The 16,405-nt window shown below is 46.2% G+C and overlaps 5 protein-coding genes across 5 annotated transcripts; 2 read left to right on the forward strand and 3 right to left on the reverse strand.

The window, feature by feature from the left end:
• Nucleotides 1–142: 142 nt before the first annotated feature.
• On the forward strand, nt 143–1,184 carry LOC109406551 (uncharacterized). Its single transcript, XM_019679646.3, has one exon. It carries the CDS (start codon nt 173–175, stop codon nt 1,055–1,057), a length of 885 nt encoding a protein of 294 aa, XP_019535191.2. The 5' UTR covers nt 143–172; the 3' UTR covers nt 1,058–1,184.
• A 621-nt stretch (nt 1,185–1,805) lies between these two features.
• On the forward strand, nt 1,806–2,885 carry LOC109398494 (uncharacterized). Its single transcript, XM_019670878.3, has 2 exons — nt 1,806–2,330; nt 2,393–2,885. The coding sequence occupies exons 1-2, from the start codon at nt 1,937–1,939 to the stop codon at nt 2,851–2,853; spliced, it is 855 nt and encodes a 284-aa protein (XP_019526423.2). The 5' UTR covers nt 1,806–1,936; the 3' UTR covers nt 2,854–2,885.
• A 296-nt stretch (nt 2,886–3,181) lies between these two features.
• On the reverse strand, nt 3,182–12,972 carry LOC134290802 (uncharacterized protein K02A2.6-like). Its single transcript, XM_062858004.1, has 6 exons — nt 12,321–12,972; nt 11,837–12,035; nt 11,557–11,631; nt 10,325–11,493; nt 7,906–10,271; nt 3,182–3,197 (listed from the first exon to the last, which is right to left on the reverse strand). The coding sequence occupies exons 4-6, from the start codon at nt 11,474–11,476 to the stop codon at nt 3,182–3,184; spliced, it is 3,534 nt and encodes a 1,177-aa protein (XP_062713988.1). The 5' UTR covers nt 11,477–11,493; nt 11,557–11,631; nt 11,837–12,035; nt 12,321–12,972.
• Nucleotides 12,973–12,984: 12 nt separating this feature from the next.
• Nucleotides 12,985–13,644, reverse strand: LOC109406552 (uncharacterized). The gene has a single exon (XM_019679647.3). The coding sequence runs from the start codon at nt 13,642–13,644 to the stop codon at nt 12,985–12,987; it is 660 nt and encodes a 219-aa protein (XP_019535192.3).
• A 1,297-nt stretch (nt 13,645–14,941) lies between these two features.
• Nucleotides 14,942–16,405, reverse strand: LOC109406550 (uncharacterized). Its single transcript, XM_062859210.1, has 3 exons — nt 16,362–16,405; nt 15,887–16,300; nt 14,942–15,819 (listed from the first exon to the last, which is right to left on the reverse strand). The coding sequence occupies exons 2-3, from the start codon at nt 16,070–16,072 to the stop codon at nt 15,001–15,003; spliced, it is 1,005 nt and encodes a 334-aa protein (XP_062715194.1). The 5' UTR covers nt 16,073–16,300; nt 16,362–16,405; the 3' UTR covers nt 14,942–15,000.

A 16,405-nucleotide genomic window follows, 5' to 3' on the forward strand; every position in this document is an offset into this window, starting at 1 on the left:
TGAAAATTAAAGATTAAAAAGTTACTCAACAGATGAAGATACCAAGAGCACTGTAAGAAGTGCAAACACAATTTTAGAGTGTGTTCTGATTATCTATTTCCGAGAAATTGGGCTTATCTTGGATTGTGAAAGTAATTCAAATGCGTCGCAGTCGTATAGTTCAGTCGTAAAAATGCGCCTCTACGTTTCATTGCTACTCTGGGTTTTTTATCGGTCGGTAGTAGCTGAAAACCTGTGCGAAGATATAACTGGAACAGATTTAGTGTTTAAATGTGGTGGATGCCGCGACATTGTTTTGTGCCTTGGTAACACGTTCTACGATTCGGAATCCTGCAATGAAAAGTACTGCCATTATGATGCCGACTCCGAAATGGCCGATTGTTTGCCGGCTGTTCCAGTGGGCTGCGAAGATGGAACCACAACAATCGAGCCTCCTGAAACTACAACCGCACTGATAACGACGACAACCGATGAAACAACAACAGTAGAAATTACAACAACAACAACAACAGAAGCACCAACTACAACTTCTCTTCCGATCACCACAACAACGCGTTCATCCTCGGAAGCAGCCATTCTGTGCACCGGCATCGGTATCTACCCTGATCCGTACAACTGCAATCGGTATCACTACTGCCCTGCAGCTGGACAGCAATCCTGGGATCAGCTGTGTCCTCCAAACTACAGCTTCGCCTATAAATCGGAACTCCTGTCCGGCACATTCCCCTGTAAGCTCATCACCTTAGCTTCGGACTGCACCCGGATAGACTGCGCTTCGACGTCGATCTTCAAGCCATTCGCAAGCTCCAAGCTGCATTATGCCTATTGTTACACGACATCTCCAAAATCTGAGGTTTCCGTGTTCAAATGCAGCGAGGGAGCAACATTCGATGGATCGACATGTGTTTACAACTGTCTCTGTGAGGGATTGTTTACCAACACGGTGGCTCCTACGACCTACTACCAGTGCTATTACTCCGGCTCACGGCTTGTGTCGAAATTGGTTAACTGTCCAACGGGGAAAAACTTCGTCGAAAGTTTGAAAACCTGCATTTGAACCTGTTCTGAAACATGTAATTTAATACGCAAATCAATAAAACATTCATAAACTGTTATGTTCTTAAATCGCATTGAAAATTAAAAAGACTAAAAATATATACCTAACACCAAATCGACGATTACAATCTTTTGTTTTATTCCATTTTGGGTTTAAAAGTCACTGAGACCAGCGTTGTTAGATCTGTTATGACGATTGAACTCTCTTATTTGCTTGATCATCGAAGGGCAAAGCAGCACTAAACCCCAGTTTAGTTATGACGGCAATCCAGCGGTTATTCTGCAAAATCATTTTGAGAATTCTTGTCGAAATCGAATATCCAAAATCATAGAAATTACCTTAATTTCCCCTGGCATAGAGTATCTTCCTGCCTGCCACTCAATAAACGAATGCAAGAACGGTCAACTGTCGAAGAAATATGTATACATATTATACATTGTATAACTGTAGAATTGCTCATGCAACAGCGCGAAGCAAATTCATTTCCAGTTCGGACGTTTCACGAAAAAATAAGATTATTGCCCTATACTCTACATGCAAGGTTGATATTGTTGTCAATTATGAACTCATGTTGATAGCTATTAACGCCTCTTGTAGAAACACATCTGATATCTCGTTCTACCGTATTCCACGTTGTTGCGTTCTTATCGAAAAATATCAGCTCTAATGCCTATCAAAAACCACCAAATGTGTTGTTCTATCACCGAAAGTGCAAATTCACAATTGGTGCACTTCTTCTTCAATGGACTCTACGTGATGCCCCGAAGCCCGTATCGGAATGACTCACCCGTTGACCTCGAAGTCCCAATAGTATAAGATTCGCATCCGAACGACTCGCCACCAACAGTTCCCTCACGAATCGCTTATCAGCCAGTCACGATGACCACAGTAAAATTGGTTCTGGTGACTCTGACGGTATCAGTCGCCGCTGGCGCTTCCCGACTGACATCATCAATGGCAAAACAGAACCCCACGGAAGAGGAGTTTCCGGTTGATGGTATGGACGGTGGTGGTACTGGGAATGTCCCCGGACCCGGTGCGGAATGGGACACTCGGTGTCCCACTACTGTGGGCAGTGGAGCGATTTGCATGGATTGCAACAAGATTTCGGTGTGCCTACGGGGGAAGGTGCTTCCAGCAAGGGATTGTCCACGAGAGGCACCGTACTGTGTGAATTCGGATGGAATGGGCGGCCACTGCTCGGCCAAACCGGATGAAGAGCGCGAGGACTGCCGCAGCGACTTCCAGTGTTCGTCGGAGGGTTACTTTCCAGGTAAGCTCTAAGTAGGTAGATTTCAGATTAGTAATTCTCTAATGGTATCTAATGTTCATCAGATCCCCACAACTGTCACTACTACTATTTGTGCGATATGGATTTAAAGGCTTTCAAGTATGACTGCATGCCAGGGTATGTGTACGACATGGCCAGCAAGAATTGCAAAAGGCAGTTTTTTTCGCAGGAATGCAAGATCCTAGACTGCGCCAAGTCCAACGGAGTGTGGGTCTACTATGACAACAACAAGCAGTTCTATGGCTATTGCTATCAGACGGAGGCCGGCCTCGAAGAGGTGGTGCTGTTCAAGTGTGGTGATGGATCTGAGTTCGATGGGCAGCAGTGTCAGTACAAGTGCAGGTCCGAAGGGAAGTTCCCCGACACCCAGGATCACTCAAGGTATTTTGAGTGCTACTATGTTGGATTTGTAATGCATTTTAGAGTAAAGACTTGTGCCAAGGGAATGGTTTTCGATGGAAATGCGAAGATCTGTAAACCGAGTCATACTGTTCAGCATAAATAAATATAATTTAAGATAAAAGTTCGTGTTTGTGCACCAAAATAAGCATCTTCCCCGCCTTTTTGATCATACCTATTGGTCTATATGTCGACAGGTTTCTGGGTGGTCTCCGCCTTTGGCTACAGAAGCAGGCTCTGCCACTTCCATACCTCTGAGAAAACTCCCTCGTCTAGGCATTTCTGCCTAGCAAACCTGAACATCTCGAGAGCCGCTGCAATAGCTACTTTTAAGACCAGTTTCAAAACTATGCCCGGACCCGGGGCCTTACCTACGCTAAGGAACTTTGCTATCCCCACAGGCTCTGCATCGGTGACCCTTCTCATCAACAGCCCTAGTCCCTCGCCGTTCTACGAAAGGATAAAAAGGACTTATATCATGACGCGGAAAAAGCCCTCCAATGATCCCCTCTCAGATCCCTCTGGATATTGCTTTTTAGAAGCTATTACGCCTGTCGTCCTGGCCATCAATCCTGTAGGCATCACCCCACAGATACGCATTGGCACTCTGATAGATGCCCTCAAACTAGGCCTTTTTGCTTGCTTTTATCTAGATCTTCAACGCGATTTTGGCAGCGACGAACACCACTCCCGTTCGTTTTGCTCTTCCTCAGTTCGTGCTCGCTACATTCGTCGCCTCAGGTCCCATTTCGCATCGCACGCACGTGAGAGCTCCGCTCGTCATCGCTTCAACCAAGTAGACTCCGCTCACGGTGGAGCACCTCTCTAAATACCCCTTCTTCGAAGCATGATGTCTTCCACCTTCGAGGGCTTGGACTTGGCTCTTCCACTACCCGGTGCCCGCTGTTGCTGCAGTCGATACTTTATCGAACTGCCAGGTGATCGGTGAGTGTAGCCATCGTCTCTTCACCAGTTCGAACCACTTGTTAGGCCAGGACTATAAAAAGAGACGTTGGTTATCGAAATCGCTCCATTTCGGCTTAAGGCAGTTTTAGTATCGACAGGATCATGCTGGTATATGAAACGGTTTCCCCATTCCACGGCCCAGGTATTGAAGTCACGCTCTATCACCATCGGCCTTCTTTCTGTCAGCTCAGCCGTCATACAGTCCAGCAACTAGCTACAGAAAAATACCTCGTCAACACTTTGTGACCACGAAGCCTTCCTAAGATATAGACCCATTCGTGACCCCGTTGCCGTAAACGACGAGTGCTCGGTACGGTATGGAACTGTTATGATGACGATATCCGTTCCCCACTATGCGACTGCCTGATACAGCAGGGCTGCATCACGTGGTTCAGTTTTACCTACCTTGCCTACTCTATGACTCGTTAGCTGAGGGTCTCTTGAAGGCCGGGTACCTTGGACCTCCGGTCGGATGTTTACTGTTTGCGGATCTTTCGGAACAAATCAAGCGATTGTATATCCTTGCGCCTTATAGCCTTCACCTTCACTATGCTTATGAAGCTCACTCTCGTCAGGGCCTTTACAGTTCCACGACTTGTGTTTATGATACCTGAAGCGAGCCTCCGGTGGCTCATATATGGCAAGCGAACATTTCGACCACCCTACCTTGAACTTATATGTGAACATTATTATCTACTTGTAGCGTCCGCCACAGGTAGGTGTATCCCTACTGAGCCTTTCCGTAGCCGAACAGCTGCGGTGATCAGGTGCACTTGGCATTGTTGTCGCAGTACCGATACGGAGTTTTCCGCGTCTGAGATTTCGTCCAGCTCATCTTGCCGGTACGTGCACGTCGAATACCTAGTCGAATACTGAGTATATCGGCTCTAAGATACGTGAGGTTGGCGTCGCTTACAAAGCCATCTAAATAATTAGACTCGTAAGCCTTGATGACGAAGGCATCGTTTTTTTCTCTCCTGGTACCTGCCTTTCTGCCTCTTCTAGGTTTAGCGTCCCTAAGTTCCTGTCCGTCCTTCTCCTTTTTAGACTTCTGGCTGTCCCCTAGGCCCTAGGATCCAGGTGGCGTCATCCCCTGATCCGTCCTAATCTGTGGAAACTGCGGAACTATTCAAGGTCACAACCTGCTCTCTTCAAGCCAGAACGAGCCCGCTTTTTAAGCCCACCCCCAGCTTTCTGAAACACTCGGCCGGGGTCCGATTGACTGGTATCACTGTCCTTTACCACACTTCTGCGAATGCTTGTGATCGTGTTAGGCGTACCCTTCGTGTTATCCGCGAAAGCAAAGGAATAAGTCTAAGTAGACTTCGGCATTCTCAAGGACAGGCTCAAGCAGTCTTGCGAATAATCGCGACCATCACGAGACAATCACTTGAACCGCTTTCTGGAGTCACCCTTCCCAAGGTGATACGAACCAGCTAGCATGTCACGCCTGGAATGACAAACATATTGTGGGTTCCACCCTTCGCATCTTTGCAGCGATTGCAGTTGCTGGGTATGCTTCAGGCGGGTTGCGAGAGAATCAATCTCTCTGAGCAACGATGCACAACGGGCGAAGTGAGAGCGTTTGCCGTAGCCAGGGCGAACTGCGTGGTGCGCTCAATGCGTGCGTTTAAACTGAGCTATGCAAAACGAATAGGATTTATAACGTAGTAGGTACCGTGCTTGTGATAATATACATGCATAGTTTTACATGCTGTTGCGCGTGCATCTGCTTGAGGCGACGGAGAGAGTCATGACACTCACATGAGCCGTATCCAAGTCAGGATGATTGTAGCAAAACAAGGGTGACCGGGTGGCTATGATGGGATTCTGTCTTTTCTGGTGTTAGCGACTGTAGAGAGAGCGAATCAGAAACCGTAGAGACAGGGTGATACAAGCTTGGTGTTTATCAGCTTTTTTGTGACTTGTACGCTGATGCTTCGCGACACTGGGCTCAAGGGCCTCCTAGGTAGCCATCATCGACTTACGAAGTCTCAAAAAGTCCTGTTAGAGTTTTTTGCTGATGTTCGAGCTGTTGTGCAGCCACCTCTATGGCCGATAGCGTATTATTTTTTAAGGCGTTCATCAACCACGCTCCATCCATGATCTCTCTCGGCGTGCATTTTGCGCACAGCTGCCTCCTTCTGTCTCTGCTTGAACTAACAACTAATACTAATAGTAACTGCATTTGATTTTTTGATTAAACTGATATCGCAATCTCGTGAGTAGCACGGACAAAAACGTCCTCTACACCATACTCCTGCGTTAACGTGGTAAAAGACAAATTATTCCGAGAGATACCCGGGTGACTCACAGGCTCCGTATACGATCGAGTATCTGTTTTACAAAGTACATGATGGCAAAGGGCTCCAGGGAGGAATCACCGAGCCCGCTACCCTGAATTTATATCGACAGTGATGAAATCGAGGCGGTTGAAGAATTCGTGTACTTGGGCTCACTGGTGACCGCCGACAACGACACCAGCAGAGAAATTCAGAGGCGCATTGTGGCAGGAAATCGTTCTTACTTTGGACTCCGCAGAACTCTACGATCGAATAAAGTTCGCCGTAACACGAAGTTAACCATCTACAAAACGCTGATTAAACCGGTCGTCTTCTATGGGCACGAAACATGGACCCTACGTGCAGAGGACCAACGCGCCCTTGGAGTTTTCGAACGGAAGGTGTTGCGTACCATAGAGCCCTCAGACACAAGAGTGTGAGAAAATCATCTGCCTCATTCAAGCACAGCACGGGGCATTTTCGTGCAGAGTCTTGTCTGACTCCATCCGGGTCGTTGATGGAGTAAGTCAAGGATTTAAACTATCACTGCTACTGTTCCTGTTGTTCGACGAGATCCTGGTGGATGCGATTGATCGTGAACCAAATCGTGGGTTGCTGTGGCATCCCATTACCACGGAGCATCTAAATGACTTCGAACTGGCTGAGGACATTGGTCTCTTAGCTCAACGGCTCTCTGAAAGGTATGCAGAGTAAGCTCGACGATCTTGAAGATCACCCTTCGACGACAGGTCTTATCATCAACGTTAACAAGACCAAATCGTTGGATGTAAACCCGGTCAACCTTTCCAGCTTCACGGTAGCTGGGTAAGCAGTGGAAAATGTTGAAAACTTTCAATGTCTTGGTAGCCAAGTGGCGGCCGATGGTGGCACCAAGATTGACATAGGTGCACGGATCAAGAAGGCAATGGCTGCTTCCGCGAATTCATGGAATGTTGGAAAAACAGTCGATTAGTCAACGCACCAATACCCGAGTTTTCCACCTGTGATAATCGAGGGGGGGGGGGGGTTTGTAATACTGTGCACAATTAGAAGCAACCAAATAAAATCAATTTACAAAGATACTTTATTGCGTACTCCTTTCCCACATCGCTCGTCAGCTCCACTGCTGTCAATGCAATGCCCACTTATCCCAGGCCCGTATCTAGTGTTAACATGAAATGGATAATGCAGGGCCGCACTCGGCACCACATCTCCCTTGGTTTAATTTTTGAAAGCTTACAAATAATAATCATTGAATCGAGTTGGTTTCTTCACTGCTCTACGCTGACGGCTTTGTACAAACGGTCGTGGAGATAAAACTGTTGCTTCTGGCGCTAATTCGAATCCCAAGAATTCCTCTTCTGATGACGACGCCAACTGTTCCTGATCCTGACGGCTGTCATGAGTTACTTCGTTTCGTTCCTCCTCGGGTTCGATAACTTTTTTGAGATGGGCAACATTTCTGTCATATGACTTTCCGTTGTCCGGGTCTTCTATCGTTACACGTGGCCCAGACCGCGAAACCACTGTGAACGGCTTAGGGTTGAACGTCGTAGAAAGTTTATTAGCTGGTAGCAAATTTCGCATCAGTACAGTGTCTCCAGAACCGATTGAGGAACGTCTAGCTCGACGACGTGTATCCTCTGCCATTTTCCCCTTTTCCTTCAGTCGTTGATCTCTATCTCGGAAATCTGTGAGTTGTGGAGCTGTCTCAACGTCCTCAATCGTTGGTAAGGGGCGGTTCATAAACCACGTAGACTTTTTGGGGGGAGGGGGGGGGAGGGGTCTGGCCAAAGTCTACGCTCCATACAATTTTCAAAATTTTTGTATGGACAAAAGTATACGAGGGGGGAGGGGGGGGTCTGAGGTGGCCAAATTCTGGTCTACGTGGTTTATGAACAGCCCCTAACTTGGACCGAATCGTGTGCCCGTACATAAGCTCGGAAGGTGTTTTGCCAGTAGTCGAGTGAGGCGTGGTATAATACATGACGAGATAGTCATGCAGGTCCTGCTTCCAATCCCTACCCAGGGCAGCGCTAATCTGAAGACGTTTTATGAGGGACCTGTTTTGTCGTTCGACAAGGCCGTTTTCTTGGGGCCAGTACGGCGTCGAGTGGTTCAAAGTAATGCCATGTAGTTTGCTGTATGTCTCCAATTCCGTGCTAACAAATTGTTTGGCGTTATCCAATGTTATGGTGCGAGGGTAACCCAAACGAGTGAAAATCCTGTCCAGTCTGCTAATTGTATCTTTGGCCGTTATTTTTGACATTATTTCCACCTCCTTATAACGACTATAGTAGTCGATGATCACTAATAGATACGAACCACATGGCAAAGGACCAAGAAAGTCAATTGCGGTGTCGATCCATGGTCCGATCGGTAGGGGACGGCGACTCATCGGCTCAGGTCTGCTAGGTAGTCCGACCAAACGACAGCCCTCACATGATTTTACGCGAACCACCGCATCGTTGTCCATGCCCGGCCACCATACACGATCACGCAGACGCCGTTTCATTAAGGACTCACCCGGGTGTCCTTCATGGGCAATGTCCAGCATCCTGTCTCTCAATCCTTCCGGTACAACGAGTTTGTTTCCGCGGACGAGTAATTCGCCTACGAACCCCAGTTCATTTTTGAATGGCAAAAACGGTTTGATTTCTTCCTTATCCCAGCATCCAGATCGAAGGCATCTCTTAACGGTATCCAACACTCCATCTGTGTTAGTTGCATCCTCAAGCTCTTCTATGTCAATGGCAGCCGACTCCATAACTGCCAAAACCATAAACCTGCTCTCAGCATCGAAGGTTTCAGACGACGGATTTTCAACCAGGCGGGAAAGTGGATCGGCAATGTTGGTTGATCCTTTACGATATTTCACCACGAAAGAAAATGATTGAAGGCGTAACACCCATCGTTCAACCCTAGCACATGGACGAGAAGTTGGTTGAAAAATAGCCTCCAGAGGTTTATGGTCCGTTTCCAGCTCGAAAGTCCTTCCGTACAAGTAGATTGCAAATCGCTCGACCGACCATACCAAAGCCAAAGCCTCTTTTTCAGTCTGGCAATACCTGCGCTCCGTGGCTGTTAAGCTTTTGCTGGCGTAGGCGATCGGACGAGGCTGTTCATCGGTTGGGCCCTCGAATTGAAGTAGCACAGCCCCAAGGGCTACTGGAGATGCGTCTGCAACTAGTCGTGTTCGGAGATTGTTGTCGAAAAAATACAACTGCTGAACATTACCAATCATGTCCTTTAGCTGCGTGAAAGCTTCTTTTTGTTCCTTGCCCCAGAAGAACTTAACACCGGAATGAGTCAATTCGCGAAGTGGAGCCGTAATAGTCGCAAGGTTTGGGAGAAATCGGCCGACGTAGGTCACCAACCCTAGAAAACTTCGGACCTCTTCAGCAGTTGTTGGTGGACGGAATTGTTGAAGCGCTTTGATTTTGCTATCCGAAGGCTTGATACCGTCTGATGAAATAGTGTGTCCGAGGAAGTCCAAGCTGCTCACTTTGAACAAACACTTCTCCTGATTAAGAAGGATTCCGTGCTCGTTCATTACAGATAGCACCGATTTCAGAGCCGCATCGTGCTCTTCTTCGTCGCTGCCGAAGACAAGGATGTCGTCAATAAAACTGACGGTATTCTCGCATCGGCTCAAAATTTGTTCCATGAGACGTTGGAATAGCTCTGGGGCGATAACGATTCCATACATTAGCCGCTTATACCGAAAGAGACCCATGTGGGTTATGAAAGTCGTTATGTAACGACTTTCCTCTTTTAGTTCCACTTGGTGGAAGGCCTCCTTGATATCCAAACGGCTAAAATATTTTGCAGACGTGAATCGTGGCAAAAAGTCTTCTATGGTGGGCATAATGTGACGCTCACGCAAAATTGCGGCATTAGCCCGACGCATGTCGACGCAAAGTCGAAGGTCTCCATTATCTTTAACTACCGTTACTAATGGTGAAACCCACTGGCATCCACCTTCAACCGGTTCGATAATGTCGCTGTTAAGCAAGGAAGTCAATTTATCCTCTATTTTTGACAAAAGTGCGATTGGCGGACGGCGGGGGTGTTGGCAGACCGGAACAACACTTTTATCAATCGGGATATCCACCTGGACGCCTTTTATCTTGGGGAACGGTCGCTTCGGTAAGGATTGTACCGCATTGACTCCATGTGTACTCGGCAACCCAAGCACAAGGACACCCAGACTGATGGCTGTAGTACGACCAAGCAAGCTTTGCTGACCTCCGACCACGACGTAGAACGTTGCATCCTGTGAGAACCTTATTTCAATACTCAGACATTTAAATTTCTATTGCATATTACCTGTTCGATGATTTTCCCATTATCCTCCACGGAGATGCTTGCATCGAACTTTCCTAGGACGGACAGCGGACTGGCATCCTTTCCATATGGCAGAAACACTTCACTGCAATGCTTCTCTTGATTCCGTACCTTGACTCCATTATTCTTTAAATACTCCCACGCTTTCTCGTTGATAATATTCTTCTTACACCCGGAATCAATTAATAGTTGCAATGTAACCCCGCCTAGCTTAAGCCATAGAAGTTCTTCTCCATCGTTGATGCTGAATATGAAGCTGCGATCCTTTCTTTCCTCGTCGGATTCGATCTCATTTATACGGTGCCGCTTGAAACCCTTGCTCGGGCCAGGGCGCGGTTCTTCGGCGTACTTCCGTTTTGCTGCAGGTGTTCGACAGCGTGAAGCGAAATGGCCGATCCTTTTGCACTTAATGCACTCCTTCCCGCGTGCCGGACAATTTGAATCGTTCGAAAAATGATCTCGTTTTCCACACCTTGTACACTCTTTGACCGGGATGTTCCGTATTTTGTTGATGCTTCTTTCACCTACTTCGTTGTCCATAGATTCTGCGTACCCAGACGACCCAGAAAGACTCATCATTTGTGCTTGGTGTTTTACCGACTCATATGAAGCAACAATCCTGGCAACCTCATCGATGTTGAGAGAATCTTTTTGTAAGAGCTGCTCTTTCAGGTCACTCGGGGCAAATAAGATGACCTTATCAATCACGCTTATTGCCCTGCTCTCTTCGGATGTGCTTCCGAAATTGCACTTGTTGGCCTGGTCTTGGCAACGCAGCATAAACTTCTCCAATGTTTCCCCTTGGTTTGGCTTGACCGTCCAGAAAACGTTCCGCTCGAACGTTTCGTGCTGCTTGGGCGAGAAGTAAGTGTCAAGCTTCTGTATCGCGACCGCATACGGATCGACACCGTTCTCCTTATCCTCGGCCACATCCGCACCGGGAATGGAAGTGAACACTTCCTGGAGATCCGGTCCAGCTCTGGCGAGAAAAAGATTCTTGATGCGTGTTTTGTCCGTCTCTCCCGTAGCAGCAACTATGTAATCAAAGTTGCGCTTATATTTAACCCATTCGTTACGAATCATGTTGCGGGGGAACGTCTTGAACTTGAAGGGCTGAATCTCCCATTTTTCCATTTCGAATCAGCTTGATCCTAAAAAAACAGTACCGATAACAATAACTATGCATCATGCATTTTTTTTTGTGCGATTCTTACCAACTGGTTTCCGTTTTTCCAGATAGATTTTCCCTAGCTATCGTGGTAGCTAGCTTCCGCTGTACAGCCGCTACTTTAAGGACAAGGTATTTGGAGTACATTGCTCAAAATTTCTAGAGCACCGTTTATTAGAACCGTTGAACGGATTTGGATTAAAATGCATCACGCTGTTGACAACCACTGAACAATTAGCGTGATGCATTTTCATCCAAATCCGTTCAACGGTTCTAATAAACGGTGCTCTAGAAATTTTGAGCAATGTACTCCAAATACCTTGTCCTTAAGGTAGCCTATCACCTCTGGTGACGATAAAACTGCTGTCACAGCCTCTACGGTGTAGCCTATCGCTTCCAGCGACGAGATTCGAAACACTGCTAAGTAGGCAGTCGCTACTATGTAGCCTATCGCTTCCAGCGATGAGTTTTTTCCCCGCTGCTCTCCGACAGCCAATGATTTTCTATGTGAACCGACGACGTCACCTTGAATGGAAACATTACTGTAAACATAACCTCTACTGCGTAATCTTCCCACAAAATCTTCAGTGAGGTAAACAAACAATAGGGGGATTCACTTAACAGCGTAAACTGAATAAACTGATTAAACGTTGCGATCACCAAGGCAATCTTTGATTATTTCATTCGCAAAATGATGAAACATTTCAAATAAGCAGAAAATCATGGCTTACGCAGCAACTTAATCTGTTTAGTGAGTACCCCTAATGTTTTTGTTTTATTCACAGATTCACTAACTTTTATCATTCTTACCTGTCCAGTTACACCTCGTCGCCAATGTGATAATCGAGGGGGGGGTTTGTAATACTGTGCACAATTAGAAGCAACCAAATAAAATCAATTTACAAAGATACTTTATTGCGTACTCCTTTCCCACATCGCTCGTCAGCTCCACTGCTGTCAATGCAATGCCCACTTATCCCAGGCCCGTATCTAGTGTTAACATGAAATGGATAATGCAGGGCCGCACTCGGCACCACACCACCCAAACTGAAATATGTGCTACTGTACGCCAGTGAAACCTGGTGTGTATCAGTGGAGAACACTCAACGGCTATAGGTCTTCATCAATAGATGCCTGCGGCATATAATTCGTACATGGTGGCCTTACAATTGGATCTGCAATGAGGAGCTTCATCATCGATGTCATCGATGCGACTTCGTAGGCGTCCTGGAATTCTCTAGCTGCACGTGGTTGAACAAGACCAAGGAACTCTGAACGTTAAGGGAAAATGGGCACTCAAGATCGACAAAGGTGGTGCTATACTATACGCTCGGCGCTGCAGTTCAGTAACTTTGTAGCCAACATAGTATCAAGTAGATTCAGGCTTTCGGAGTCTCAGTGAACCATATGAGGTAGATCGTATATTTTATTCATGTTTGTACTTTCTATCCGAAACCCAGTTCTCACAACCATATTAACGACATATTTTTAAGTTTTCGTCGAACTGCCTGCTGCCTGGACACGTCAACATCCTCCCGACAAGCACCTCATTCGCATAGTAACACTGGTAGTAGGTAGTCGAGCTGCGTGGGTTGGCAAAGTTTCCCTCTTCCTTGCACTGGAAGGCACACTGCACCCCATCGAAGCTTGTTCCTTCGATGCACATAAACATCGACACCTTTATTTCTTTGGGATCCGCGGTCGAATCGGGATCTTCCCAACAGTATGCGAAATATTTCTCGCTTGTTCCGAAATGCTTGAATACGGAGTTCTCGGTGCAGTCCACCTGTGAGCAGTCGGACTCGTCATCCTCCTTGGCCTTGCACGGAGATGACGAGTTGAATTCCGGATTGAACACGGTGTTCTCAGGGCATGTCTGGAAATCCGATTGAAGCCCATAACCGCTGCAATAGTGGAAAACGTTGCATTCGTACGGATCTGGGAAAAAGCCTTCAGCGGTGCAAACGAGAGGTTCAATTGGAGTCGTTTCCGGAGGACTAGGAACCTCGTCGTCACAGTCAGCTGGTTGATCTAGCTCACATGTTGCTGCTCCTGCGACATCTTCAGTACAGTAAGTATCTCCTGCACAGGTTACAGTAAAGAACACGTCGCCAGTCTCGTCGCAGATGTTCATCGTTTTACAGCCAGTAGTGGTGCTGCATGTTCTGGTCATTTTTGTGCCTTCCAATGCTGAACAGGTTTCTTTGTCATCCTGTGCGGAAACAAGAATTTGCGTCACGAATATTAGAAACAGTATTTTCTTCCAGGACTGCATGGTATCTCCTGTCAACGTCGACTTTGAAACGACAACTGAAGATCTCGCTAGATCCTAATGGTTAAATATGTACAAATTGGGAGAACAAATTTGCGTACGACTGCATGGAGGAGAGAGTTGGCAAAATACAGACTTTCAAGGTCAGTGATAATTGCGAGATTAGATAAAAGGTTGCGGTATATGCGGAAGTACAGCTCATTTCAATTTATTCAAATTATGTTTATGATCATTGTTGCAAAATAAATAATCCTCAGCTTGAGTATGGTCCGCGATATGTAATCTTTACTACTCGTAGTGTCTGTAAGAAGCAAACAAACTTAGATGTTTATGTAGCATTGCTAACTGTGAATTGAAACATGAAACACAGTATTCACCGGATGTGTCACGTGGTTACATATTAATACGACATTGTAACCAAATCGACCATCATCGGCATCAAGATGTTCCAATACTATTGATAGTGAACATCGAATAAAGCTGATTCGACTTCGTATTACCTTGGTTGGTGAATCATCGCATTCTTGTTCAGTTCTGAGGCGGTTAACTTGAGGCATTCTGACGGAATAAACTGTTTGGTACAACTCTACGGAATGTCCTTGCTTTTGTGGTAAATTGAGTAAGCTGTGTTCGCCTCCCTATGCTTCCAAACAGGAGATGGATTCCAAGGGCGACAAAATAATAAGAAGGTTGGAACTGGATCAAAAGAAAAACGGCATATGACTCTCACTGCGTATCTTCCTGCCCGGAGATGAACCAGCCATCGGCTGAAAGTCTCGATAATAAAGATAATAATAATATCTTCCTGCCTTAGAAGATAGACCACCACTAGCAGTGACCAGCGTCAACCCGGAAGTGTTAAAGGACGAAGAAGCGGCTCCATGTTCCGGCAGATCGTTTTCGCCGAACGTCTGCGGAAGCTGCGTGAAGGCACGGTGTGGCTGTACCACTGCCGTACACCATTCAAAGCAGCAGAGTTAACTAATATGCTGCACCGAACAATTTAATATGACTTGGTGAACCTTTAAAAATAGTTTTTTTTGCTCATTTAAGTACATAATATTGAACAATTGTACTTGGATTCGTAATTTGAAGTTTCTTCTACTGTGTACTGGAATGCCAAAGGAGGTTCGTATCATCATACTTCTCTTAGTGGTAGAATATAGAACGACAACCAAATACTTCGCAACAATTTTATTAATTATCCTCAAACTCATTTCACTTCGTCACAGGATATACACAAAACTGCACCATCTCGTCGAACACTTGATTCTCCACGGGGCAGCTCCTCTCGATGTACTTCAGCGATCCATTTTCGCTGTAACATTGATAGTACTTGTTCGGATTGGAAGCTTTGGCGAAGAGTCCCTCACTGGTACACTCGAATACACATTGCTCGCTGCAGACATCGAACTTGGCGCCGGATCCACACGAGAACAGGTAAATCTCCGACTGCGACCCGGATGCACCAGTTTTGCAATAGTAAAAGTACTGCGGATCCGTGGGATACTCGTTGAAAACGTACTCCGAAGAGCAATCAATCAATTGGCAAGCTCCGGCCGTTTGCGTACACTGTTGCGAGGTGACATTGTAGCTGTAGTTTGGCGGGCAATCATTCGGAACTCCATCGGCGCCCTGCTCGTTGCAGTAGTAGAACTTATCGCAGCTGAAGGGATCCGGAAACTTGCCCTCTCCGGTGCATTTGAATGTGGTCGTAGGCGTGGTGCTGTTGTCCGTCGATCCCGACGAGCATTGTTTGATGGAGTTATCGGCGGTTTCGGAACACGTTCCACTTGTGCTTTCACAGTACGGCTTGTCGCTGGGACATCTTTCCTTGGAATCAGTGTCGTCGGTAGGCTGACCTGTGCACACTTTGTACGTTTGACACCCGATGCAGATGGTTAGTGGACCACCGGAAGCACAAAGGGGACTGTTGTCGTAAAATGTGTCCGGTTCTGTTCCTGTGTCCGTGCTATTATCCGCCCGTAACAACCCGGAATGATATTTATCCGAAAATCTGAGGGCTGATGAGTATGCCTGGGGATGGTTTTCTAGTTAGTATAGAGCTGGTTTGAAAAAAAAACGGTCATAGTTCGATAATTACCAGAATAAGCACCACCGCGAAACACTGACGAACAACCGGCGACATCGTTGCAGTAAACTGTATACGTAATTGATCAGGGACAGGGTTTAAATAGATTTGATGATTATTGTGAAGAACGAAAAAAACGCAATTCACGTCATAAATACAGAGATGTGTTGAACCATTGAATAGAATTTGAGGTGACATAAGTGCTATTTTGACACATCGGTTTTGTCTAGCGGTACATGCCAGGTGAGAAAATTCCTCTCATCACTAGGTTAATCGAGCAATTCCATAGGCATATATACTATATTGACGACGACTGTTTTGAAGACTTTCGAATAGTTTTGGCGTTTCAGTCTTTTCGGGGTCAAAAACAACTAAATGTTTTCTTCTTCCAACGTTTCGATCCTTATTGGATCTTCCTCAGGGAATCTGTAATTTATTATAATCGTTTTTATAGGTTTTAACACTTTGGACTACACTTAACACATACCGAATGAAATTGTTGATTTTTCGTCCAGTGGTAGTTTTTTAAAA

This window comes from Aedes albopictus, chromosome 3 (genome assembly GCF_035046485.1).
Source record: "Aedes albopictus strain Foshan chromosome 3, AalbF5, whole genome shotgun sequence".
NCBI classification, from domain to species: Eukaryota; Metazoa; Arthropoda; class Insecta; order Diptera; family Culicidae; genus Aedes; species Aedes albopictus.

Excerpts from the sequence above, each read along its gene's own strand:
- LOC109406551 (XM_019679646.3), top strand. The coding sequence starts at position 173 with ATGCGCCTCTACGTTTCATTGCTACTCTGGGTTTTTTATCGGTCGGTA.
- LOC109398494 (XM_019670878.3), top strand. The coding sequence starts at position 1,937 with ATGACCACAGTAAAATTGGTTCTGGTGACTCTGACGGTATCAGTCGCC. Across the intron at positions 2,331-2,392 it reads GTCGGAGGGTTACTTTCCAG|ATCCCCACAACTGTCACTAC; the intron begins GTAAGCTCTAAG and ends AATGTTCATCAG.
- LOC134290802 (XM_062858004.1), bottom strand. The coding sequence starts at position 11,476 with ATGGAAAAATGGGAGATTCAGCCCTTCAAGTTCAAGACGTTCCCCCGC. Across the intron at positions 10,272-10,324 it reads ATGGGAAAATCATCGAACAG|GATGCAACGTTCTACGTCGT; the intron begins GTAATATGCAAT and ends AGGTTCTCACAG.
- LOC109406552 (XM_019679647.3), bottom strand. The coding sequence starts at position 13,644 with ATGAACATCTGCGACGAGACTGGCGACGTGTTCTTTACTGTAACCTGT.
- LOC109406550 (XM_062859210.1), bottom strand. The coding sequence starts at position 16,072 with ATGTCACCTCAAATTCTATTCAATGGTTCAACACATCTCTGTATTTAT. Across the intron at positions 15,820-15,886 it reads TCGCGGTGGTGCTTATTCTG|GCATACTCATCAGCCCTCAG; the intron begins GTAATTATCGAA and ends AACCATCCCCAG.